This window comes from Triplophysa rosa, linkage group LG23, assembly GCF_024868665.1.
Source record: "Triplophysa rosa linkage group LG23, Trosa_1v2, whole genome shotgun sequence".
Taxonomy (NCBI): Eukaryota; Metazoa; Chordata; class Actinopteri; order Cypriniformes; family Nemacheilidae; genus Triplophysa; species Triplophysa rosa.
Genome location: NC_079912.1, coordinates 15,341,845 through 15,368,132, shown reverse-complemented (window position 1 = coordinate 15,368,132; position 26,288 = coordinate 15,341,845). Strand labels below are relative to the sequence as shown.

At 38.6% G+C, this 26,288-nt stretch overlaps 1 protein-coding gene across 4 annotated transcripts; it reads right to left on the bottom strand.

Annotated features, from left to right (window-relative positions):
• Positions 1 to 134: 134 nt before the first annotated feature.
• Positions 135 to 24,802, bottom strand: snx7 (sorting nexin 7). 4 transcript variants are annotated; one of them, XR_008961837.1, is made up of 13 exons: positions 24,586 to 24,802; positions 22,545 to 22,730; positions 22,343 to 22,453; positions 21,900 to 22,064; positions 20,770 to 20,968; positions 20,457 to 20,656; positions 20,201 to 20,287; positions 18,735 to 18,836; positions 15,462 to 15,614; positions 9,677 to 11,549; positions 7,479 to 7,531; positions 4,395 to 5,257; positions 135 to 2,316 (listed from the first exon to the last, which is right to left on the bottom strand). XR_008961837.1 is itself a non-coding variant. In XM_057322423.1 (10 exons), the coding sequence occupies exons 1-10, from the start codon at positions 24,694 to 24,696 to the stop codon at positions 11,472 to 11,474; spliced, it is 1,392 nt and encodes a 463-aa protein (XP_057178406.1). In that variant the 5' UTR covers positions 24,697 to 24,802; the 3' UTR covers positions 8,656 to 11,471. The 4 variants fall into 4 exon arrangements, 1 of the variants encoding a protein (XP_057178406.1); XR_008961838.1 differs by having other exon boundaries at positions 24,591 to 24,726; XR_008961839.1 differs by lacking the exon at positions 18,735 to 18,836.
• Positions 24,803 to 26,288: the final 1,486 nt, after the last annotated feature.

Below are 26,288 nucleotides of genomic sequence, written 5' to 3'. Positions count from 1 at the left end.
ACATTTTAATATATTATAACATATATATAAATAAATGATATTCAATATTATTATAATTATTAGTGATGATGATGATTATAAAATGTAATTATTAAATTAAGTACTTAAACTCTTTGTTTTCGTCCTGAAGAATCATCCAAATACACCAGAAAGTGTTTTCATTCCTATATGAATATGTTTCTTGTTAATTGCTTGCATTGGATGAGTGCATTTGTAAATACACAGTGTGCTCAAAAATCTAATATCAACTAAAATATACATTGAAAGCTTACATAAAAAATACCAAAGCTTATATAAACTCGAGTACAGTCAACTCACTGTACTGGCAGCATAAAAACAGCATCGGTTTGATCATTCATGAGCCGTGACTCAATTTCACACAGAGGCCGATGGGCATCGTAATGGGCCCAGTAAAGCTACGTGTGAACCCTGAGGATCTTGGCTCACCCCGCTGTGAAGAATGAATCATCTGCAAAGACAATCACAAGCCATTTCACTAAAGTAATGGGTCCGTCCATTTACCCTCCGCGACATAGACGTTCACTGTTTTAATGGCCAACATAATAGTGGGTAGATGTCCGAAATGTTAAAGGAACGAGTCAGAAAGAATCCTGCTGTGATCTCTGAAACAAACCACGATACCTCATGTGTACTGAAAAATAGAAAAAGCTGTCGTATAAAATAAGTCACTTGCATTTTTGTTGTTTTATAACAGTAAATTCTGACCCTCTACATTTAAGTCATGTGACTTTAGAGAAATACTCCAGGTTATTTTCAACACAGATGATCATTTCGAATCATCCCTCTAAAACTAAAAGGAAAAAAAATCAGTTGGCTTTGTTGTATGCACAAATTCAGTATTTATATTCACATAATATGCAAACTGTAATAAAGAGTATGATGTCAGTAACACCATTAAGGTTTAAGTGTTCTGGTTTATTTGTCTGCTAAGCTTTTGCTTTACTGTAATCACATTTTTGTTTGGTGTTACGACTGTGGGAAGTCGAAAATGATTGTCTGTGCATTACTAAATTAAGTTGGAAATAACTTGTACATTTCTTTAAAGGCGTTAGTCTTCTGGTGCTTTATACACATAAATGATTGTTCTCAGTTTCATAAATTCATGTGACCAATTCTTAAAAGAGCAATAACATTTGATCGTCTGTATCTCATGAGAAACTCATCTATTTGGCCTCCCCTAAAATGATATCGTCTCTGTCCTTCCGAAACCTTGGATCTCCATGTTTTTCGTAAAATGGTAAAAACACTGATTAAATACTGTGCTGTCAAAGTTGACAAGCACTTTTTATTGGTTAGATATTTGCAAAACCCAGTGGTGATTAATGATAATGATTTATGCCAAAAATGAAAATCATCAAATATGGAGATACAAGGTTTCAGAGGGACAGCAGCGATATGTATTTTTTATCATGTAGAATATTGTTGTGAAATAATCTAGTATATTATTGCAAGAGCTCTTATCACACGTCCTTACACAAGACATAGCTGCATGTTTACATGCAAACACATAAAAAAATCAAAATAATAATAATAATAATGAGGATTTTTAGATCCTGCTATAAGCGTTAAAATGATCATAGCACCTGCAACAGTATTAAAATGAAAAACAAACATGGTGTAAATGCATATTATATATTTTTTGTCAGAAAATGATTCATGTTTTTATTTTCTTATGTTTGTGCTGTTAGCGTGAGTGTACGGGTGTATAATGGCATACTGTAAGTACATATTGTACTATATTTATCATCATTCTTATTCTTTAAATCTTAGCTGTATTACACTCTGAATTACTTACTGAATAAGTGTTTTTAATAGTGTTTATATTTATGTTATTTGATCATGGTCTATTTTATAGCTTGCACATGTTTTGTTGTATTCCCATATATTTCTTCTCCCATGGTTGGTTTACTTGGTTGCCGTTGATGGATTTCCTAGTGAATCAAAATATGTGAATCCATCTCTTTGAGTCCTTTCATTCAGGGCTTTCTTGAATTCATGACCTTTCGCACTGTACAGACGATGGAATATAAAGTTGGAATAAAAAATATATTCCAGTCCCCTGTGGCACATTCTTAAGCGGCACTTCACTGATGTGTACAGACTATAAAATGAAGGACATCATATATTGAATGCTCTCAGTGGCGTTTAAAGGGCCCTGTGGCGTCTCTGGCCCCTGACCTCTGGGAAATTGGCTGGTTTGCTCTGCAGGACCTGTAGAATATGAGAGAAAGTGACGTGGTGTGGAGAAGGAGGGGTTTCAGCGGTCCTCGGCCATCCTGACTGACATTGTGTGTCCTGAGGAACAACACAAACAAGCAATCAGAAAAGATGAAGCGATTTGGCCGTCCCACATTTATAACTCTCACTCAACAGGGCCACTGAAAACTCTATTCCTTTCCAGCATGGATTCCTTCTCTGTTCTGAGCTTCAGTCATTAGATGTTTTTTAAAAAGGACCTTGTTACTTTAAATAAAGAAGCTGTTTCATCATTGTTCGATATAAGGTTGTACTGTATTAGTTAAAGTCACATTAAAAAGAAAAAGTTGCTTTGGTCATTTAAAGGGACAGTTCACCCAAAAATGAAAATTCGTTCATCATATACTCGTTCTCGTGTTATTCCAAACCTGCATGACTTTCTTCTACACAACACAAAAGAATAACGTTGGTATCCGAACAACATTGGCCCCCATTGACTTCCATTGTATGGACACAATACCACTGAGACATTTCTCAAATTATCTTAATGGTGTTTCAAAGAAAAAAAGTTACATACAGGTTTTGAGTGACATGATTCAGAATTCTCTAAATAAAATGGGCTACGATTGACATTTCAAAATCACTAGTGCTGTACATGCGTGTCTCTGTTAAAGGGGTCATATGGCGCGAATACGTGTTTTCTGTGTCTTTGGTGTGTTATAAGTTGCCCATGCATGTATTAGACACGTAAAATTGCAAATATTTAAGTGTCGGAACAAAAGATGCATTCTATCTTAAAGCGAATGCTCACCCAGACCTGCCTGAAACGCCTCGTGTAACCACACCCCCACAAATCTACGTCAGTTGGTGGTATGATTTGACTAAGACCGCCCAAATGTATACGCAAGTAAGGTGGGCGTACCTGTCAGTAAATTGCTTTGGAACCTGATGTTCCAAATATGGTAAGAGGTGTTACATTTCCGTCACACGCTTGCAGTATTCGACCAATCACTACGCACTGGTTAACTGGCCAATCATAGCACACCTCGCTTTTCAGAGCGATGAGCTTTGTCAAAAATCTGCGCGTTTCAGAGAGGCGGGCCAAAGAGGAGATACAAACATGCACGGTATGTGGAAAATACAGCGTTTTTGAACCTTAAATCATGTAAACACATTGCATTACATCTAAAACAAATGATAATATTCGTTTTAGCCACGTCACATGACCCCTTTAAAATGTCTTGAAATAGACCATGTCCTTAAATCTACAGTTTGTAAAAAACGCCGCTAGAGTGCGCACGATCAAAACACCAGCAATGGCGTAGCTTGATGACGCTGTGAAGGAGTGTGGAATGATGGGATGTGTTGTCTTCAACTCCTCCGCTGATGGCCATCAATCAGACGGGAACGAGAAATCATGTTAACGGATGAGGTAAAGTAATAAAGGCCCATAAATAAGTGACTGCTCGAAACAAGCTAGTAGCTTGCTAGACGCTAGACACTACTTCCGCATTTGTCCACGACACTGTTGTCATGCGGTTTCTACATCAGTAAAGGCGGTAACAAAGGGGAACGCGGACATGACGCCATTGACAGGCGACTGCACAGCCTCGTGTCACTGTTTAGAACGGCGATTTTCTCACGATTTACAAGTAGTTGGAAACATTTGAGATATTGTAAGTACTCAGCTGAACAAACTATATAACACTGGCCTAGTGGTTTTTGGATATTTTACTGCAAAATTGTTACAAACTGCACCTTTAAAATACATTTTAAGCAATCTTTCCAGTGACATGATCACAAATTTCTTTGCACATCATCCATAAAGTCCATTGTAGGACAACACAACAAGTGCCTCCTTTCAAGTCTAAATTGTTCCAGTAAACGTAAAGCAATCTAACAAAAGCAGCATGCTCCAGAAATCAAATTGAGGCTGATTGTGTAAAAAATCATTCTTTTTTCTCTAGCATGAAACACATCAATATCCTTATGGAGCCATTGATCTGCATTGTAGACTTCACAGCAACACAGGCAGCAACTCTATTGTGAGTTGGTGTGTCTTAAAAAAACACAGAATCAGGGCATCGATTGAATGATGTGGCAGAAAAGTGTCATATTGAATGACGTGTCATACTGAGACTTTAAATTTAAGCACAGTGATATTGGTGGTCTCTTACCATCACTTTGATCACCTCTGAAAACTCTCGTTTCTGTCCTTGCTCTGTCTTTTCAAGGATCTGCGTAGCGTCTCTCTGGTCTCTCTGGACACCTGGACTGTGTCTTGCCCGTGGTTGGAAAGAGCTACAGAGACATATTTGGTTGCCAGTTTGATAACAGCTTTTGTGCAGGGCGTTGTGATGATCTGGTAGTCTGTAAGGGCACAGTTTTTCTTCCACGTGACCGCTCTGCACCGCAGCGGCTCTATAACCTCCACTTACCCGGGCGACCCTCCGAATCACCCTGAGTCTGGCTGCGTACGGGCCATTGGCAGCCAATGATGATGAACCCAGATGGGCCACCTTTGCCGGGCACTCGTGACACCATTCCAGTCTATGAACAGATGCCCTTTTCCATGCAGGTTGAGGGCTTCTTGTTGCATGGTTCGCCGAGACAGATTCGACGTGCCGCCCAGCCATTTCTTCACTTGGTTGCACATGAGATGATGTTTGAATCCACTCTATCATTGGCAGTGCTTCACTCACCCCTATAAGACATACAGGCGTTGAGTTCTCGCAAAAAACAATATTTTGTTTCTGGGTCATTGAGTCAGTGGAATCACTTGGATTTATGGGTACGCTGTGGTTCAGTGCAACAGTTCTGGTAAGAATCAAGCCTGGGTTGGCAGAACGTTTAGAAGGGATGCTTCGCTGAGATGCTTTCCATCTTCTGTTTGCTCCGTCCGATGAATCATTTGTTACGGACGTGTCAGACCTCGACTGGACAAATAAATTGGGGGACAAAATTATGTTCCTTTGGTCCAAATAACGACATTTGTGCAGAACTTTCTGTTTAGCCATTTGGCATTCGTGAAATTCATCATCTAAAAAAGACAGAAAAACAAAAAGCTTTAATATTGTGTTGGAGCCAGACTGGGTCATCAAAATAAAAAATAATCATTAAAATAACGCAATTGCACATAAAAAAGTGCCTAATAATGTCTAATTCGGGTACATATCCTTTCAGGACATTTGGGAATACAGGAATATTTCTGTTTAACAAGGTTATGTCTATCGATAAGGCTTCACACCCTCCCTCTTTCTTGCTCTTGGGTCTATGGGTGTCTGAGTCCAGTTAGTCTGATGATGAATCTCACAGGTGGGGATTTTAAATGTCAGGTCTAAGTCCAGCGTAGCCCGGCTCTGATCGATGTCCCTCTCTATGGCTCTTTTGCAGAATGCAGCTCTGAGGGACTCTGTATGACTCACCGGTTTTTAACACAGAATAAGACTAATGGTGGAGGGTTTAAATGAAAATGTTCATTGTTTAACCTTCAGTAGCAGTGGGTGGAAGAACAATAGGGGCAAGAAGTCTGAGACCACTATTGAAAGTGTCTCTATTTAGCACTGTTTCTTTTTTATTTTAAATTATAATTACATCATCAGGCCAATTTACATCACACTGTAGGTTTAAAGGTGCAGTTTGTAAAAACCGCCGCTAGAGGGCGCACGATGAAAACGACAACAATGGCGTAGCTTGATGACGCTGTGAAGGAGCGTGGAATGATGGGATGTGTTGTCTTCAACTCCACCGCTGATGGCCATCAATCAGACGGGAACGAGAAATCATGTTAGCGGATGAGGTAAAGTTTTATAATTGTTGCGAATAATTGTGGTCCATAAATAAGTGACTGCTCGAAACAAGCTAGTGGCTTGCTAGACGCTAGACACTATTTCCGCATTTGTCCACGACACTGCTGTCATGCGGTTTCTACATCAGTAAAGGCGGTAACAAAGGGGAACGCGGACATGACGCCATTGACAGGCGACCGCACAGCCCCGTGTTACTGTTTAGAATGACGATTTTCTCACGATTTACAAGTAGTTGGAAACATTTGAGATATTGTAAGTACTCAGCGGAACAAAATATATAACACTGGCCTAGTGGTTTTTGGATATTTTACTGCAAAATTGTTACAAACTGCACCTTTAACTGAAAATGTAATGATTTCGTTTTTTTGTATTTGCCTTAATTAATGCACACGAACCGGACTAAATTTTTATTTCTTAGAAGTTACTCTTTCATAGGAGATTTGATGCTCAGTTTCATTGAAGTGGATTTATGAACAAGGTTGTATAGGTGAAATAATCTGGATTTGGCTAAAGTTGATGAGAAATGTGTGAGTTCATACTAAGATCTTCAATGCTATTGACTTTTGATTGCAGACTTGACAAATATGATCTTAGTTTGTGACACTGTTGAGATCTCTTCTGAAACTCCAATGGAGACACTTGTAAGTCCCGATCCACATTTCGCGTCTAAAACCACGTGGAAAACACGAAAAGCTGAAATATTTCCATCTCGATGCCTGCCGCGCGTCTACATTTAGTCTACAATAACGAATATGCGCGGAAAAGACGTGAAATGTGAATCGGGCCTAATGCTGGGTTCACACCAAACGCGTTTTAATTACTCGCGCTCCACGCTTTTTATTACTCGCTGGAAAAGTTCGTTATTTTCGCGTGAGTGACACGATCTGACAAATATTTTCAACCTTCGCGGAAGACGAGATTGACGCGTGTTGTTTTGCATATCCTGTCCGCTTATCAGAATCAAAAACTGTTCAGAATATTAACGGCCCCAGCTGTGAAAAGTAAACCATTCTTTCTCACCATACAGCCAAAATAATATTACCAAACTCAAACAAACAGAAAAAAAACAGTCAAAACAGAGAAAAACATTTGCAAATTACACATCTGGCCTCCTGTCTCTACGTGAAAATAAATGTCTCCGTGCTGGGAAAGTCGCGTCTTTCAACCCCGACGCACACTTCGAGGTGATTCTGAGTCATGCTTGGCAAGCTAGACTCAGAAGAATATAATGTATAATGGGCGCCTTCACAACCCCACGTGGAATATCACACAGCAGGTGAAAGCATCTGTAATTAGAAATGAAGCTCATGTGGTTGCGAGCGTAAGGGGAAAGAAACGTCAACGGATTCTGATGTGGCATTCCAGGCAGGGAGCATATTTATTTTTCTTTCAGATTCAAGACATGAGTCGTCTTTTCCTTCTGTTAGAACATGAATGTGTTTGGTTGCTTACCGTTCATTCCATTATCTTCCCAAGGACAGCACTGATCTCTCTTCTCACTCTTTCTGTTAAAACATTGTGAATAAACGAATGAAAAGATGAGAAAACTTTCAAGAATGAAGAATTAAACATTCCATATGGGTAAATGCTACCTGCATGTGTTAAACATCTGTAAATCAGGATATTATTAAAGACAGTCCACAAAAACAGAAATATCACAAATGGGATTTTTTGACGTCCCACTTGTTTCTCATACACTCTTAAAAATAAAGGTGCTTAAAAGGTTCTTCTTATGGAACCATTTAGACAAAAATGGTTCTTCTATGGCATCGTGAAGACATGTGGAAAATAAATGGAAAATAGTTCAAGACTTTTGCTTTTCTGAGAAAAAGAAAATATACATCAACAATCAAATTGTACAATTTCTGCAAATGAAAAACAAGATTTAAAGGGGTCATATGAACACGTGTTTTCTGTGTCTTTGGTGTGTTATAAGTTGGTCATGCATGTATTAGACACGTAAAATTGCAAAAAAACAAAGTGTCAGAACAAAAGATGCATTCTATCTAAAAGCGAATGCTCACCCAGACCTGCCTGAAACGCCTCGTGTAGCCACACCCCCACAAATCTACGTCAGTTGGTGGTATGATTTGACTAAGACCGCCCAAATGTATACGCAAGTAAGGTGGGCGTACCTGTCAGTAAATTGCTTTGGAACCTGATGTTCCAAATATGGTAAGAGGCGTTACATTTCCGTCACACGCTTCCAGTATTCGACCAATCACTACGCACTGGTTAACTGGCCAATCATAGCACACCTCGCTTTTCAGAGAGATGAACTTTGTCAAAAATCTGCGCGTTTCAGAGAGGCGGGGCAAAGAGGAGATACAAACAAGCTATGTGGAAAATACAGCGTTTTTGAACCTTAAATCGTGTATACACATTGCAATACATCTAAAACAAACGATTAAATTTGTTTTAGCCGTGTCATATGACCCCTTTGAGAGATTTCAATGTAAATTGAAATAAAAAATAAAACAAATTTTTTTTTTACAAAAAAAGTAAACCAAATCCTTGAGAAAAACATAGTAACAAAGTTGAAAACTTTAAGAGCAATAATAACATATAAGACAAGACAAAACCATAAAAGTGCAGATTTTGAACTCCAAAGCTTTATTGATTTTAATTGTGATTGCTAACTGCACAGTTGTATCAAAGAAGCGACTACTGAAAGGAGACAAAGCGGATAGACTGTTGTATTGAATGTAGTTGTTATTGAATTGTTGATAAGGTGAAGGCAACAGACTTAACAATAGCACTTCCCGATAGCAAAACAACCACAACAAGATTCTCTATGGGCACACCTAGCAGTCAGTCAAATAAAGCATACAAACAGTTCTTTTAAGCTGGGAGTGAATCTTATCAAATCTCTCGAAGAAAGAATCACACAGCCAACACCAATGAAGTGTATAATTATTTCCTGAGGTTGTTTTTTACTAACAACTACATACATTCACAATAACATACCAGTCATCACCTCCAACATCTCCAAGTGGAGTAATTTTCTCTGTTTGAGTCCTGTGCTTGGCGCAGCATACAATATAAATGGTCTGTTTTGATGGTGTGCTTCTCTATTTTGGTGCCCAGCTGCACAGAGAGAGATTAGGGCCAACAGAACCACTGAGTCCTTTCCAACATTCCCTCAAACAATAGAAAATGATTTCATACCTCAGATCCATAATGAGAAAAACACAAAACAAACAAAAACCCCAACAAACAGATTCAAATAGTGTGTCAAAATAATTACATCACATGTTGATTCAAACTCAACACAGGTGATTTCCAAACTGCTCTTTTCCACACAATGAAAGCATGACCAGGAACTTTCACGCTTCAAAATAATACTATGATAGACCAAACTACACTAAATTCTAATGTGTCCTAAACAATATAAACACCATACAATACCCTAGCTTGGTACAAAGAAACGACCAAACTTTTAGTGGTTACCAAAACGTACGGCTAACTCACATCCTTAAACCTCCACGGATGAAAATCATAGAGGTTTGGAATGACATGAGTAAATGAAGAATTTTTATTTTTGAGAAAACTGTTCATTTAAATCATTCAACATGCACACCGTGCCTAAGAACTGAAACAGTAAGAATAAAGTCTATATTAATATAACCAATTCAAACTAAGGACAGTACCTTCTTATCCGTTTGTTTTCAGTGAGCTGCATGTTGGCACACGTTTGTCTTGTCGGTTCCTCTATGTGGGTTGACATGGTCTGGTTCACACCTAATGCTATAATTACATACACACACACACACGATACACAACAGTAACCAGGAACTTGGATACATTACATTAACTTCTAAGGTGACGCATGTTGAGCGGGTCGACCCACTTCTAAACATAACAAGAATAGAACTTCTATGTGCCAAACTATTGTTATTTTGTTCTATGTAACACTTAATATGTTTCACTAGACAGGAATAAGAGCAAATGGGGACATATTAGGAGACATCACTTAGGCTACTTATTATGTAAAAAAACGAAAAATATGTCTGAACTTCCCATCTCACAATGAGGAAAATCCAAAGCGGGGCAGATTCTTCCCAGCTAAACTTCCCAATGTATTTTCCATTCAAAGATAGCAAATTATTGCTGAGGAGAATCTCCTAAATTGGCTTTTTCCAGTTCAAGACAACATGGTGTTGCTTTCCAACACCTCGGGTTTTTTGGAAAGCATGTTTTTATGACTGTAATTGAAAAATCTGGGGGGGGGGTTCTCTTAATTGTGCCATTCCAGGCGTTTGTACACATGGACAGATCGTGACTCAAAAAAATTGTTTGTTCATAAAATGTGTTAGCTCAGCAAAACGCTAAGGGTTTCCAGCCAGAGGGTTTTGAAGGATGCGACGAAACAATAGGCTTTGCTACAAGACATGGACATGAAATGTGATGTAGTTCAAAAGCTGCCAATGATTTCATATGTGTTTTAAATACATTGGCGTTAAGCAGCGATATGGTTGCCAGTTTGACAGAATTCTGCTTCTTTAATGAATCAGATTCCCTCCAAACTTTCATTTAAAGCAAGTTTTTTTTGCGTTTAATACACTTCAGCTGTGATAACCTACTTTAGGATCCATCATGCAGCTGTTTGCTCAGTCTCCCTTGAGAGAGAATATCCAACAGTTATCCAACAAAATACATCATTGTAAGTTGCAAGTTAATTTAATAAAAAACATTTCACCACCGTGCTGTAAGTATTTCAAGTCAGTTTGCAATTGAATTACAGACATTAGTGCATAGCATTAAAATCATACCATTAATGTTGATTAGCTTGTTTCATATTCTTTGGCAATAATTAAATTCTATTGATGCTAAATTAATGCACTGTCAAATGTAAACCATTTTGGAATGTCGGCTTTTTAAAAATATATAATTTTTGGATCATCCTTGAAGAATGCAATGATAAAATTCATCCCAACGCACAAAATGCATCTTTCCGTATGCATTTATATTTAGGAAAGTTTTTGAGGTGAGGCAGCTCTGATAAAAGGTAAACAGATTTTGCATTGATCTGTAAAAAGGGCAGGACATATTCTAAAAAAATCATATAGATTAAATCCTTAGTGAAACCACGATATAAAGGTCAGATGAAGCAATAAAGCCAGGATGCATGCATCCTCATTTTTCATGAATTGCATTATTCTTCTCATGCCCTGAAACCCAATCTCATGATTTGAACTTGAGAAATGTCTCAATATAAAACATTTGGCAATATTATTTTTTAAACCCATTATAAAAAGCATTAGGGAGGTGCTTTGGGGCAAACGTATTGATGAGAGAAAAACACATTTCTATTATAGATCTCTTTCTGGGTCTAGGTTTGCAGAGGCCTGTGGTTCCTTTTTTGGTATGTGTTTGGCTCTGTTCGTCTGCACAAAAAAGCGACTTTTTGGTGGTCCACCGTTTAGCTAAAAGCACCATGGGAGTTTAGGAAGAGTCCAACACTTGAGTTCCTTCAGCATCTGTTCTCTGAGACAGCAAGAATGTCTCCCATACAGCCAAACACTGCAAGAGAAGACAAATATATTAAACATATTGTTTAATAAATATGTTTATGTTACAGATTTTAAACAATAAGTAGTGCTACTCGTTCACTGAAGTTCAATGGATGTTACTCATTATTCAAGGCTCGACTGCTTTTACATAACAGTGACAGCAATATGATAAAAGTTCAAAACATAATTGAGTTTTTTATATTCTTTCATCGATAAAAACTCTCTGACTGCCGTAACATAGACAGACGGTCAACACATACACCACAAAGGCAGACCAGTGGCTCCCATTCAGTTTTCAATTTCATTCACAAGCTGTGATCGCCCTTCAACCCGCGTGCCATTTAGGTGTCACCCGTTAAGCCTTTGATAAATGTCCCGACTGGGACTCATCAACTTCCGCCCAAGCCCCTAAACACCTCGCCCACAACAGCCCAAACCACATGCCACTTGCGAGTGTGTCATAGAAGATATTCTGAAGGCACGTCGGTTGTGAACGCCCAGCTGTCAAAAGCAATTTGTCAATGTGTTCCTTAACAGAATGTGACATGACCTCAGTAAATGACTTTAGACAGGCCACGTGTGTGGGGGTTTGCTGGACCACGGTGGCCTTCTGAATCACATTAGGACACAGCTATATTTGTCTCTGCAGAAAATCCCGGAGATTAATATCGAGTGAATATAGAATACAGTTTATTGGAAAGAAAGATGAGGCCTGGATTGACAGGACAGGGAATTGGTAGTGTTTCATACACTATTATTTGTTTTATTTAAAGGTCCAGATATTTAGCGACATCTAGTGGTGAGATTGCGAATTGCAAGCAACGGCTCACCCCACCTCTCTTTCAAAGCACTATGGCGGCTGACACAGCACTACGACGTCATCAAATTTTCGCTTCTTTGCCAAAGGAGATAATGTATTTACGAAACGTACCCTGTGCTTGAAAATGTCAATGCCTATTTGAGTAGTGTAAAGTGGCACATGGTTACTGATGGTTTCAACCGTAATGAGCTCTGAATTTATGCCATTTTTTGTGATCAGTCAATGATGCTAGTGTAAATAACATGCACGAACACAGACGCACATGAGACGTAGCCGTGCAGATCAGACTGTGAAAAGCATTTCATTGTTTCGACTAGAAGAGTTCAAACAGAGCGCAAAATGTGAATTTTTAAAAGCATTGCATCAGCTTTTTGTTTTAACTCTGGTTTCGTAAGAAATGTTTTTGCAGTCTGTTTGAAAACCCTCTGAAGTCTTTGCTTTGGTCGAACTAAATCATTTTGTGACTGGTTCCTTATCTTTGCCATCTTTTCAGCAACAGCCTTGTTGCTATGGCGTCTCCATGGTAATCCTCTGATGTTGCCATGTTACAGTACACGGCTGCTGTGTTGTCTGTACCAAATAGCATGCAAATGTTAAACATCCACCTACTTCAGCTGAGAGTTAGTATCTTTTAAATCTATCAATATTCATGTAAAATAAAGATAATGTATAAACATTACTATGTATAGTATATGCAATAGCTATTGTGGCAGATAAGTTCATAACGGAATAGATGTTAACAAAAAACTGATAAAATAAGTCAATATTGTTTTATTTTCATATAATTGAACGTAAGGCCTAAAGTCCATTACAGTCCATTTTGTGAGAATTAGGGGTAGTTCACACAACACATATTCCTACATTGCGTCGTAACTATTATATACTGCACATATGAGTTTTGTGCACATATACAGATTTTTCCATTTCCATTCCGATTGGTTATTGTAATTTTCTTTCAAGCTAAACATAACCAGCAAAGTCATGTTGTCACATGCATTTCTGTCACATTTCGATTGATTGGTTGTCTACCTCTACCATGGTGGGCCTACACAGTTCCATCATGATCATGTATCCACAGAGTAAATCTGGTGAACCTCTCCATCCCTTCCCCAACGCAATTTCTCTTTTTCTTATTCATTACCTCCTCTCACGTGTCTGATGCTGTCTAGCCTTTCCTTCCACATAAAATAAACATGTTCTTTGCCTGGAGGTTACACAAGAAACTATTGTGAGGAATAATCTGTATGATAAACTCAGAATGCACAAAAAAAGCCCTCTGCAACCGTACAGCTGTGAATCAATTAATATGCTTCCTTGTTTTCCATAAATTTGCACAGATTTTGTGCGTAGCGTACCAGCCCATAGACATGACACTTAAGGATAACCATAGACTTACTAACAACGAGATAGTTTTAAAGAAAATGGTCCTCATTCATGAAACACGACCAGAACGATTTTTTGTGTAAATCGTTCGTAAAGTCATTTTTGACGTGAATTTTCGGATTCATGAAAATGTTCGTATTTTCACAATGTTAGAAAGAAACCTGCTCCATACCACGTGTAAATAGTGCGTAAAACCGCACGTAACGTTCTGTAATCTTTTAGACAAACTGATGTACTGTATAATAATGATATTTCACGAGTTCTTTTGCACTGTCTTTTATCATTTTTTACTTGTTAACTTTGGGTAAAACGCAGAGCTCGTCACTGTCATTTTTTACACAGCCATCCAATCACTTTGAAGAAGAGGCGGGACAAACACTACATTGACCAACCATCATACACAACAATGGAGAAGTTAATATTAACGGTTACTGCATTTTCATAATTAGTAATATTCTTCATAATAAGATACTAGTAACAAGTAGGCTAGGCTAACTGTTGCGGATATTCCAAATAGCAGCAACCAACACGTCTCTAGAATAACGCGCAGTGCCTCCAAAGCGTTCTCAGACGCCACCAGCTGGTCGTTTTCGGAAGAGCACCAGGTATTATTATTTTAGCTGGCTAAAAACGCTATGGTGGACACAGTTTAATTGATTTATTTATTGGTAAGCGTATTGCCTATTAGTCTCTTGTGCATTTATGCAATATAATGTAGCCAAACCAGATATTCCTAGATACGTAATTTGCGGAAAAATTTCGGGAAGGTCTGTTTTACGTGCAAATTACTTGGAATTTACTCATATATTTACGAATGTTTCATGAATGAGGCCCAATGTGTGTGGTGCTGTGGTTGCTTACAAACCCAGGTCAACATTTAAGGTACTTTTTGTTAATAACTCGCAGTAAATTCGTATAAAATAGTTTAATGGTAGTTTAACTACTTTAAACTATGGGTAGCTTGGCAGGTATCAGTTTCAAAGTAGCTCAACGCCCGATGCACGCCTTATTTTTGAATCTGCTTTCCATCTGATAAATCTCGCTGAACGTCTCCTCTCCATCTGCACCTGTCCCCGGAGAGCTAGCAGAGTTTGTCAAATTTCCTCTTACTATAAACGCATTCGTCTCTTTTTTTTTGTCCAACAACAGGTTGGTCTCTAGGGGCCTGTAAGGACTTCTTTTGCGTTGTGCTTCCCAGTTTGAGAATTAGAAACAGGAGAGCATTTAAGAGATAAATTAAGAAATGTACTTTATTAAACACATCCAATTTAGAGTTAAGCTTGAAGTATGGACATTTATAGACTTGAAAGGCAATTACTTGTCAGTGGGGATAAAAATGAGATAGTACCTCCCCCTGCTGGCACATATCCAGGGCAGCCGTGCAAATGTGTGCAGGCAGATAGCCACATACATCTCTCTCTCAAATCTGTCAGCAATGTGTTCAAGTCTTTAACAGGGACTATATTTTTCCTCCTGGAGCTTTGAACGTTTGTCTCTCACTTCTGAAATATTCTCAATTACATTTCTACTTTAAAGGAGGCATGTCATGGAAACCAGGATTGCTCTTGCTTTTTTAAATAAAAGAGTTTGATAAAATAAACATAACCGTACGATCACAGCGCTAAGTCTCTCTGTACTATTGATCTAAACTATTTTGCACAGTCATCTTTATGATGTCGAAACCATGAGAACAGTAACATACGTTAGCGAATATCTCACCTTCTCATAGTAGTTCACATTCTTCTCTGCCGTGTCCATGAAGGCTGATCGTAGATCAGTTCTCATGACCTTCTTCCAGCGGGTCCAGTCGCTCTTTAATGCATTATTCGCCCACTCCAGCCTGTCCTCCATCTTGTACAAGTCTTCCCTAATCTGAGCACAGACAAACACACAAAGATATCATTTCACCAGACATCAACCTGACCGAGGATGGGTTGCCGAGTAATCAATCAGTTGACTTGAGAGGTTGATTAGTTTATCGCAGTTTTGGATGTATTGGTCCAACCCTCATCCTGACCTCTGACCCCAGAGAAGATAGGTTACAAAGCACCGAAATGTTGAATTAGGATGGAAGCAACACAGTAACTCCTCCACCATAGAGAGCTGAAATACAGGCATTTTAAAGCTTCTTTACTCTTGTAAACATCTGCTGAACGTGCCGTGATAAATTTGGTTCGCTCATATAAACTGGATCTGTCAGTAATTAGGTTAATATGTTTCTTGGCTCGCTGCAAGTTCTTTAAAGAATGTCCAAGTTGTTTAACAGAACGGCACAAAGCATATCTGATAGCTTTGAATTTATTTTCAAACCAGGACGCAGACAATAACTGTCGGATATGTGTTTCATATTGGCTCTGTTTCAAAACCTAGTGGGCTTACAGTCTACAGTTGTCTTCTGAAAATAGCACACTAAATAAAATGTAACATTTAAGCCATTGCTTGTATAATAATAACCTATAAAAGGTTACAAACAGCAAGGAAAAATAATGCTAAATGCCAATGGCAATACGGACAGACTGCGTGACATTTTATCATTGAACAAAATGAATAATAAAAATATCAACAAAAAATAAATCAAACTAACAACAGAACTTTGTGAGGTAAACAAATACACAACCCAGAGACTACATTTATTACAGTTTCACTCGCAACAAGAGGAAACCATGTGCACTCTTATAAACGCTTATTGGTTGTTTTGAAACATGGTTGGGTCAAATATGAACATTTTCTAGGATAATTTAAACCAACGGCTGGGTTAGTCCATATTTTAATCCAACCATTGGTTAACAACCAAGGATTTTGTGCTGTGGAGTATTGCTGCCAAGACCATTAACCCATTGAAATTCAGAAGCTATTTAAAATCCACTTACATAACTGTCAATTTCCCGTTATATGTAGTTTTTCATAAAAGGCTTTTATAAAAAGCGACTTACAAATGAGGACCATCACAAGCAATTTATCTGACAAGAGTACATTTACATTTAGCAGACGCTTTTATCCAAGTAGGGGACGTAAAAAGTAGGGGAGAACAATTGAAGCATTAAGTACCACAAAGACAAAAGTTAGAGTAATCCACAGCCCGTTTTGTGTTAATAATAATTTTGCATATTGTTGGGCAATGCAGTTTATGTTAATAGTAAAACATTTTAATATTTGATTAAAGTCATTTTTATTTACTTTTGTATGATTCTTGTTAGAAATCGATTAATCGTTTTTTTTCATATTTACTCAAGCACTGAACATTCATTAAAGTGAATGTTATTGCTACTACTATCCACTAGATGACAACAAAACTTCTGTTAGCTTAAAAACGTGATGCCTTAGTAAACTAAGTCTTGGGACAAATCCATTGTGCAGTGTGTCTGTATATATGGCGGAGCGACTATATCCAAAATATGTGGTTTGCACATTTGCATATTTACTCACCATCCTCGCTGCTGTCCTGTCACTACACATCTTCTAACTGGACCCAAAGATACATATTAACAACTCTCTATTATAATCTGAGCAGTTTAGATGATGACAATTGAGAAAGAGATGAACAGTAAACACACTGATGTCAGTGTGTAGTGGGCTGAGACAGAGAGAGAGAGAGAGAGAGGTGTAGTGGGCTGAGACAGAGAGAGAGAGAGAGAGAGAGCGAAAGAGAGAGAGAGAGAGAGAGAGAGAGAGCGAGAGAGAGCGAGAGAGAGACAGAGAGAGAGAGCGAGAGAGAGCGAGAGAGAGCTGTTTATTGACTGATAAGCTAATGAAGGTCAAGGTGGTTGTTTGTTATATTTCCATCTCATTTCATTCTAGTATGTGTGTGTGGTGTTGTGAGGCTGTCTTGTGGAACAGCAGTTGTGTTTGGTGAACAGAGACAGGGCTCTGGGGACACGAAGCATCGTTGAAGCTGTCTAGAGCCGCATCGCCCTACTGACAACCCGGCCAGATCATTAGTTACGCTGATCAGCTCTCGCTGTTAATAAAACACACACAGACAAACAAACTGACTCTAATGACTAATCTTATCGTCATTAGAAAGGAATCTGAATGAATTTTGAGTGATGTGTGCGACTGGAGGACACACCACATACAGGAGCTTTAAAATGCTAAGACAAAGCCACACTTGTCTGAATGTCATTGTCATTAGTTAACATTAACAAGATATCAAAGTAAGTGGCATTTGAAATGGAACAAACTGCTCATTATTTTTTAAGCGTGATGTCCTAATTTTCTATCTTTACGCATAATATATTCCTTTATTATATACATTTAAATGATATTAAAATCGCTTACTGAAAAGTTATGTTTTAATCTTAAAAATGAATGCCGCAATAGCATTCGCAACCTATTGCACAATATTCATAGCTTAACATCTACTGTTAATAACTCATACAAAGCTTTACAGAAATGCAAATGTTGACTGAAATAATGGCCTCATATATTTAGACGTAGAGAGATTCCTGCGAATATCAGTTTTGGCCCCAAAAAAGATTTTCCAATGATCTTTACTGCCCTCTACTGGATGAAGAACACATCACAGGCTTGTAGAGAGTTAAAGGGATTTTTCAATTCCTCTACGTGTGATCAATATCAGGATTAGTTCTAAGTTAGTACAACTGATACAGATGATAAAGCATTTCAGGTTTACAGACAGGAGCACCACACGTCTATTCTCTAAAAGAAAACCACACTAACACGGTCAGCAGTGTGAGACATAAGACCGTTATCCACTCTAAGTAGCCACAGCATGACAGATAGCATTACAAGAAGCACAGAAACTGCTAAACCAGCAGAACACACCACAGCACTCAAGCGTAAAAAGCCACATCCCGACCCAGGACTGAGATAGAAAAACACGTAAAACAAAGTAATGGCAACAACACGCCCTCATATCAGGGCGTGGTGACCTCTATAAACCAGTTCCCTGAAAACCATGTCAAACAAACGTTTGAGCAGATGATGCCAAAATAAGACAGTCCAAGCCCAAGCGCTCATGGGAAACATTACCTCCGTAATCTCCACTTCGAGTTTTTGCTGTTTCTGCTGTTTGACTTCCTCAGGGGACCGTCCCACCAAGTTGTCCCATGCTAAACTCAGCACCTTAGAATCCTTCAATGGACACATGAGCAATAGTGAGAATGAAGTGAAGTCACCCAATATGTTTACCGCCAAAAATAAGTCTTTTAGAAGATTGCAGGGTCAGAAATTGAGCAGCGCTCGCCTCTTGGGCGAAAATGCCGCAAAAATTTAAGCATGATGGCCAAAACACTATTATCGTAAATTGTTTGTCTGTTTTCTTGTTGCATCATTTTCTATTCAATGTTTATCATTTTGAGCTCCGTTCAACTGTTTAATTACTGTCGATTAAGAAGTCATTTACATTTATGCATTTGGCAGACACTTTTATCCAAAGCGACTTACAGCCTACAGTAAAGATTATGTGCATTTATTGGGAATTGACTAGGTATGTAACATTCCCTGCGATACGATTCACGATACTGATCCGTCGATGCGGTTTTTTCACGGTTTTCCCCCCAAAATGAGTTGAGACAAATTAGAAATGAGCGCCCTTTAATTATTTCTCAAATGCTGCACATTTCTATTCAAAATATGAACATCTTTTATGTCAAATAAAAAAATTGCAATTTTAAAACAAATTCCAAATTAAATAAAATATGAATAATACAAGTCTCTTCAATATAAACAAACTAATGCCCGGTTTCACATCACAAGGCTTAATGCTAGTCCCAGACTAAAATGAATGCTTAAGCAGTCTAAACTGAAAACAGCTTGTAGTTACATATCTTAAAATATGCCAGTGCCATTGTTTGGTCTCAAGAGGCACACCAGTAATGTTTTTTTCCAATGCATTTTTGTAAAAAGGAACTTAAATAAACAAATTAAACGAAGACATAGTCCTGGCTTAAGCTAAGCCTCGTCTGTGAAACCAGGCCTAAGACTGTCTGTGCTTCCCCCAACTTGGATATTTTTTACATTTCAGAAATGGCCTTTTGTAGTAAACTGTGAAAGTCAGAAGAGGGCAACGCTCAATCACAGTTCGTAATTAAATCTACAATATAGCCGAGTCGCTGCTAAGCTTCTCTGGAAACCATCAGTACTTTGTCCAATAACGCCCTTTCCAAATGTTCAATCTGTGTGGCCGTGATATTTGACAGTACAGATCAAAATAAACTGAAAGGACTTGTTGACAATATTAGCTCGGGCAATATGGGTAATATTTAAACCATCCTACTTGAAGTTTTTCGTCCTACGTCCAGCTTTAGAGGAAACCTACTGCAATCTTAAAATATTCATATAATCTCTCTAAATTCCTTTTACAGCCGACGACGAATATCTAATGAAAGCAGAGATGACACCTAGAGCTCTGTTTTATTAAAAATAATCTCAGAGAGTTTTCAAAAGAGCAGCGAATGGATTACGTGGAGAATGGGAACAGTCGATAATAGACCTACCGCTTCCCTGTCGGCATGCTTGGCGAGGAGGGCTTCGGTCTTTGCCTCGAACTCCGCCTGGATGATGTCTCGCCTCCTGAGCACCGTCTAAAAACCCATGATCGATACTTATGAAAATATGAAAATGTCAATCGTTATCTTTTAATTAAATTTAAGGCTGGATGAAATATTTAATTAGCTTTGTAAAACAGCGCTGGTTGGAGAGGGTTATTTTACTAACATCAGCACAAATGGGACGAAATGCAGGTTGGTCTACCTTGAGCGTCTCAGTACAGAGGACGTATTCATGAAGGGTTGGATTGAGGTTATCATTGAGCTCTTTGACCTGCTCCTCTGTCTCTTTGTAGCATCTCTCCAGACAGCTTGCCATGCCCCTCAGGGGCTCTGCCAGCTCCTCCTCCGAGTTTGACCACAGGGTGTACGTTGGCACACATTCCTTCAGATCCTCCAGGTACTCTGTGACAGCGGCGGCAGATTTATGCCCATTAGTTCCCATAATCCCAAATACTTTCTTTTCACTATCAGACCCCTAAATCAGACGAGTAAATAAGGTGTGAAATAAGTCCAACCTTTCTGCTCTCTGACGATTCTTTGCGTGACTTTATCGAGTGAGCTGATATGCTGTCCGAAGGCCTCTACGTACTCCTGCATGGCTGTGAATTCTTCCGGCCGATTTCTGACCCCTCTGACGGTGGCAGCGAGGCCTCTCACAGATTCCCCCATTCTGCTGAGAAACCCAGGACCCTGTTTCTTATGAGACGTCAAGGCCTGTACGGAGGATCAGAGCAAGTCTTTGATATAGCTTTATGGACAAAAAAAAAACGTCTTTCTACCGCGTTTTATTTAGCAAAATACTCTGAGTGGTTACATTTCGTGGTCAGCCAGTAATGGCACCAACAGAGTAAAAAGGTGATAAATTGTAACGGTATCATAGCAACATACAAAGCTTTAGATATCCATAACAACACTATTATGACTGGCAGAAGGCGTCTACTTATCTTGAGAGGTCTCTCAGCCGAGTATAAACACAGAAACGGTCACATTATCTGTATTCAACATAATCCTCAAGGGACAAAACTGAGATCACATATAAAGAAAACATAGCAGGTCGGTGAATATCAGCGAGAGTAGTGTGTGTGTGTTTGGTTTTGATATCATTCTTGCAATTCTCAGAAATATCCCAAGGAGGAAAAAAACTATAAAATACCTTGTAGAATGGCACCACTTTTTTGTTGTGGCATGGCATTATATCATTTTTTAACAATAAAAAAGAAAACTTTAATATTAATAACTAGTAAAATAACATAAGAAATATATAGGCATGTATGGGGTTAAAGGGATAGTTCACCCCAAAATAAAAATTTGGTCAACCTCAAGTTGTTTCAAACCTGTATAAATTCTTTGATTGGCTGAACAGAAAGAAAGATATTTGGAAGAATGTTAGCAACTGAGATTTCTGGGGCACCATTTACTACCATTAAAATGGTTGTCAAATGTGCACCAGAACAGTTTATTTCTTCACAATATTTTCTTTTATGTTCAACAGAACAAAAAAATACAATAATTATTTCTCTAATGGTAGTCAATGGTGCCCCAGAAATTCTCTTTAATATAGTCATTCTAACAAGACATTTACATTGTCTGAAATAATTGTGAGTGGTCCACATAGACATATTGGTCATGTGTGTTTGTATCGTACCCCGACATCTGCTGTGAGAAAGATCTTAAAATCTTCAGTGCTGGAGAAAATCGGATGATCTGCTATTCTGTTCAGAAACCTGTTCAGCGCTCTTCTCCTCGTCTCAATGAAATCTTCATTAAACCTCTCCACCATTCCTTTCATCACAAACTTCTCTGGTAGTGGCTGATGGAACAGATACAAAGTACAGCAACGTAAACATATTAGTTAAACATATGTAGATAAAATCACGTACTAACACTGTCCGAGTTAACATGCATCTAATATTTCAATTCTGCTAACTTACAGGTCAAATCATAGATTTGCAAGGGGAGTTAACGCAAGTGCTATATAAAAAATACAATCTTTAAATTTCGGCTTTTAAAACCATCTGAAATACACTGTCCCATAGACTTCTGTTCGTTTCAACAGCATGTTGAAAAAAAGACAAACAATTCACCTACATGAACAATTAGCGTGGGATGAGCCTCTTCCAGGCGTGCCTTTAACCACAGGAAGTCCTGGTATCGCCTTCGCACCTCAAACTCACTCGAGTCAAACTCGCTCCGAGTGGTCTGATGTGAGAGAGAACAGTGGAAAAAAAGTGAGAATGATTTCTCGTTCAAAAGTACAAATCTAATAAACTTGTACTTAGATCTGTTGTACCTTGGTCACAACCCTGTAAGTTATGAACGTCTCTATAGCAGTCACATAACTTTCAGGGTCATCAACCGTGACAAAAATGTCTTTGGTGTCAATGTCTTCTTCTTCTTCCTCAAACTTGTATTGGTTGATCATTGAACCAGGGGAGGTCTGCATGGAGGCGTTAAAAGAGCTCCCTTCTCTCGTATCCTGCAAAAAATACAATATGTGGTTCTGGTTACATGAGAGAACCACATAGGCAAAAAACGTTTTGCAAATAAGCGGAAAACTTAAACAGCACTTTTGGATGTGGGGGTGATGCGTATCCTGTTTTAAAGGTCCACTGTATGAAATTTAGCGACATCTAGCGGTGAGGTTGCGAATTGCAACCAATGGCTCACTCCACCCCTCCCTTTCTAAGCACTACGGTGGCTGACACAGGACTAAGATGTCGTCAAGTTTTCGCTTCTTAGCCGAAGGAGATAACATATTTACGAAACGCGCTCTGTAGAGCAGTTTGTCCATTTAGGGCTACTGTAGAAACAATATGGTGATTTCCATGTAAGGGGACCCGCGGTGTATGTATATAGAAATAGCTCATTCTTAAGTAATAAAAACATAACGCTTCATCATGTAAGGTCTTTATACACCTCTGAACACATAGTTATGTATATTGCATTTCTGTCAATAGATCCTCAAAAAAATTACACGTTGGATCTTTAATGTTACAATGCTTTGTCCATCACTTCCTCTCTATCGCCCTCTCTGTTTGAAACATAAAATTGCAGATTACTTTATGTACTTAATCTTGGATTTAAGTGAAATGATGTCAAACTGACATTTCCCACAAAATCAAACCCAACAGATCAAATGTAAGGTAAGTAAACACCTGCTCACAACTGATTTTTGTTCATCTAAAATCAATGAAAGTTGTGTATTGCTTGCAGCCAGTCGTTGGTTGTTTTATCTGCCAATGGAATGGGAAAATGATTGGGACAACGGTTGAAAAAGTCATCATCTTGCAAATCTGTAAATAAGTGGCACAGAAATTGCACATGGCACCTTTAAGACAAATGATATCAGTTTTCAGTGCCATGGATCACAGAGCTTTCACCATGGACTATTTTGCAAAAAGTAACATTATAACACTGTGCCTACAAACAATAGTAGTACCATTGTTGTTTTCTTTCAAGCACATTGGAGTACAACATTGCATATGAATATAATTATCATTCACCGCAGTGTAAGTGTAATGCTTCAAATCTGATTTAAACCAACAGCGCCTGAACCTGTTGGACACGATCCTTTCCCAAATCTGTTTTGTAAGTGTTATGTTTTGATCACAGTGAGAGGCAAAACATCCGATTTCCCTACTGTTGTTAACATTGCTGGTCCAAACACTGACGCATGCAAATCCCCTCAGCTGTGCCTGTTTCCTGTCTTAACCAAATGACCCACAGTCAGCAAAAACGACAGCCCTGCTTTACACTACAACCTAGATAAAAGGCTAAACACGTCACTCCCATTCATCACCATTCACTGTCACGAACTGCAACACCACTCAAAAGTTATAGAGAAGTACGCACACTCAAAAAACGGAAGCTAGCACAGGCAGCATTTCTTTACTGGTCTGTTTTATACACTTACTTGGCGTCTTACATTCATCGTCCCCTTTCAAACAGACGTAAGAGAGTTAACTTTGGTAGGACAAAACAGATCTCTGAAAAGTGTGGCGGTGAAAAGCGCCTGATCGCTGACCTTTGAAACTTCAGATCACAGCAAAAGACCTCGTGTGAGCCGTGGAGATTTTCACTTGATTCATGATGAAAAGATTCTGTCACAGCTTCAGTATTGCGTCTGTTTTACTGACACTCAAACGTGGGTAACGTCACATCGTTACTGGCATTTAAGCAACTGAGAGGACATGGTTAATGTTTTCCCAATGTTGTCTCAGTGTTCACAGTGTTACAAAGTTTTCGTTCGTAAAAACTTGACGCTTGATTTTAAATTCCCCGTAACTCTCAGTCTGCAGCTGACATCAACTCTTCCTAAGTTTATGAATTACCTTACTGAAAACTTCCAAGTCATCGTCGTCGTCTAGATCTAACATGTGTCCGGCGATGTCTGTCGGGATTGATAAAGAAGACGCATTGTTGTCTACGATCGTTCCGCTCATCGTGGTGCTAATCGCTACTTTGTAATAAATTTCTGGACTTCATCGGTTTTTCCGCACAACTCTCAGAGGCTCAGCTGAGGCGGATGTGCTTCCACTGCGCGTGCGCAGAATCGGAAACGAAGAAAGTTGTGCAGGTCTCTGCCCACATACAGTAAGGTACGGCTACTGCAGCAGGGTTTATATTTTACTTTCTGTTATGCATTTGATGTGCCATGGTTTTCGTCAAGATTAATGCTGTGCACAATGCATTTCGCTTATGAGGTATATGGGTTTGAGATCGTTTTTGTTGGTCGTGACTAACCAAAGGACCCAGTAACGTTAGCTCATCATACTTTGGCCTTGTTTCTCTCAAAAGAAAGTACCAATTTTTTGCGCCATTAAATGCAAAGTGAATATTGTAGTCACTTTACATTTAAATACAATTAAATGTATTTGTTTGAGATTTTGTAATTTCTGCTTCTGTTGTGAACGTTGACCTGCGTTCCTGTCATACCCTTTCCAACCGGCAGATGCCACTGTTGCTCAATTTAAAGCTGAATAGGCCATTACGTTAATGCAGAGCTCGTAATTAAGACTTCACATGACAATGGCAATTACAAATCTATATATCTGTGCAAACAGTCAAGTATTTTGCTATCTATGTGAAAACGTATTATGGGACAAAATCAAGCATCTATAATATGAGACGTTGTTCTTATTAGGAAATGTCTAATTAGGAATGTGCCAGTCAGACTATATTAAATGGCAGTAGCCTACTTATCAGGAGAACACTCTCATCGCTAATAAAAAATATATTATGCAGAATTCCTCATTAGTCTGTTACTTAATTTATTCAATCAAATAAGGAACATCCCATTGGATATAATAATTCATGGATTTGATCATATTTCTTACCATATCAATTTTATTATCATAAATTTGAATTGAGTTTGTAAGTGGAAATGGCGGATATTGTATTACATACGACTTGCCTGTATTTTAGTGATTTGGCAAATGAAATGCGAAACGGGTCAGCCCCACCCAAATCACATGACCTCACTTTCATTTTACTTCAATTGAATCTAATTTAAATCTGATGCTAGGTCCATTTTTTCTTATTTTGATGTGCGATGATCAAAGAGTTTCATAACCGTGTCACAGTATCGTACTGTATGATGTATGAGTTCAGAGAAATACAATATTTATTTTGCCACCGCAGCAAGAATGTTCAATGCAGACTATTAATTAAAATGTAGCTATTTTTAATACAAGTGATAAATAGCCTGTTGCAAAGTCATTTATAAGTCAGAACATTGGGAAAGTTCGATGGCGTAAAGATCTCGGGCATACCCACGTGTACGTCTGTGAGCAAATTACATAATATAAGTCATGCCCCAATAGATCAGCACTGACCACACCCCTTTGGTCTTTTGCTTGTCATAGCTGCTTTATTTTAAAACATGCTGCTACTGTAGCATTCTGCGCGACAGCCTATGAATGAAAGACATCCTGGCATCCCGCACCGATTGGTGGCACGGTCCCACATCCATCCTGTACCAACCTCCATCATCGGCAGATAATAATTACATCAGCATTACCCCACAACAACGGCG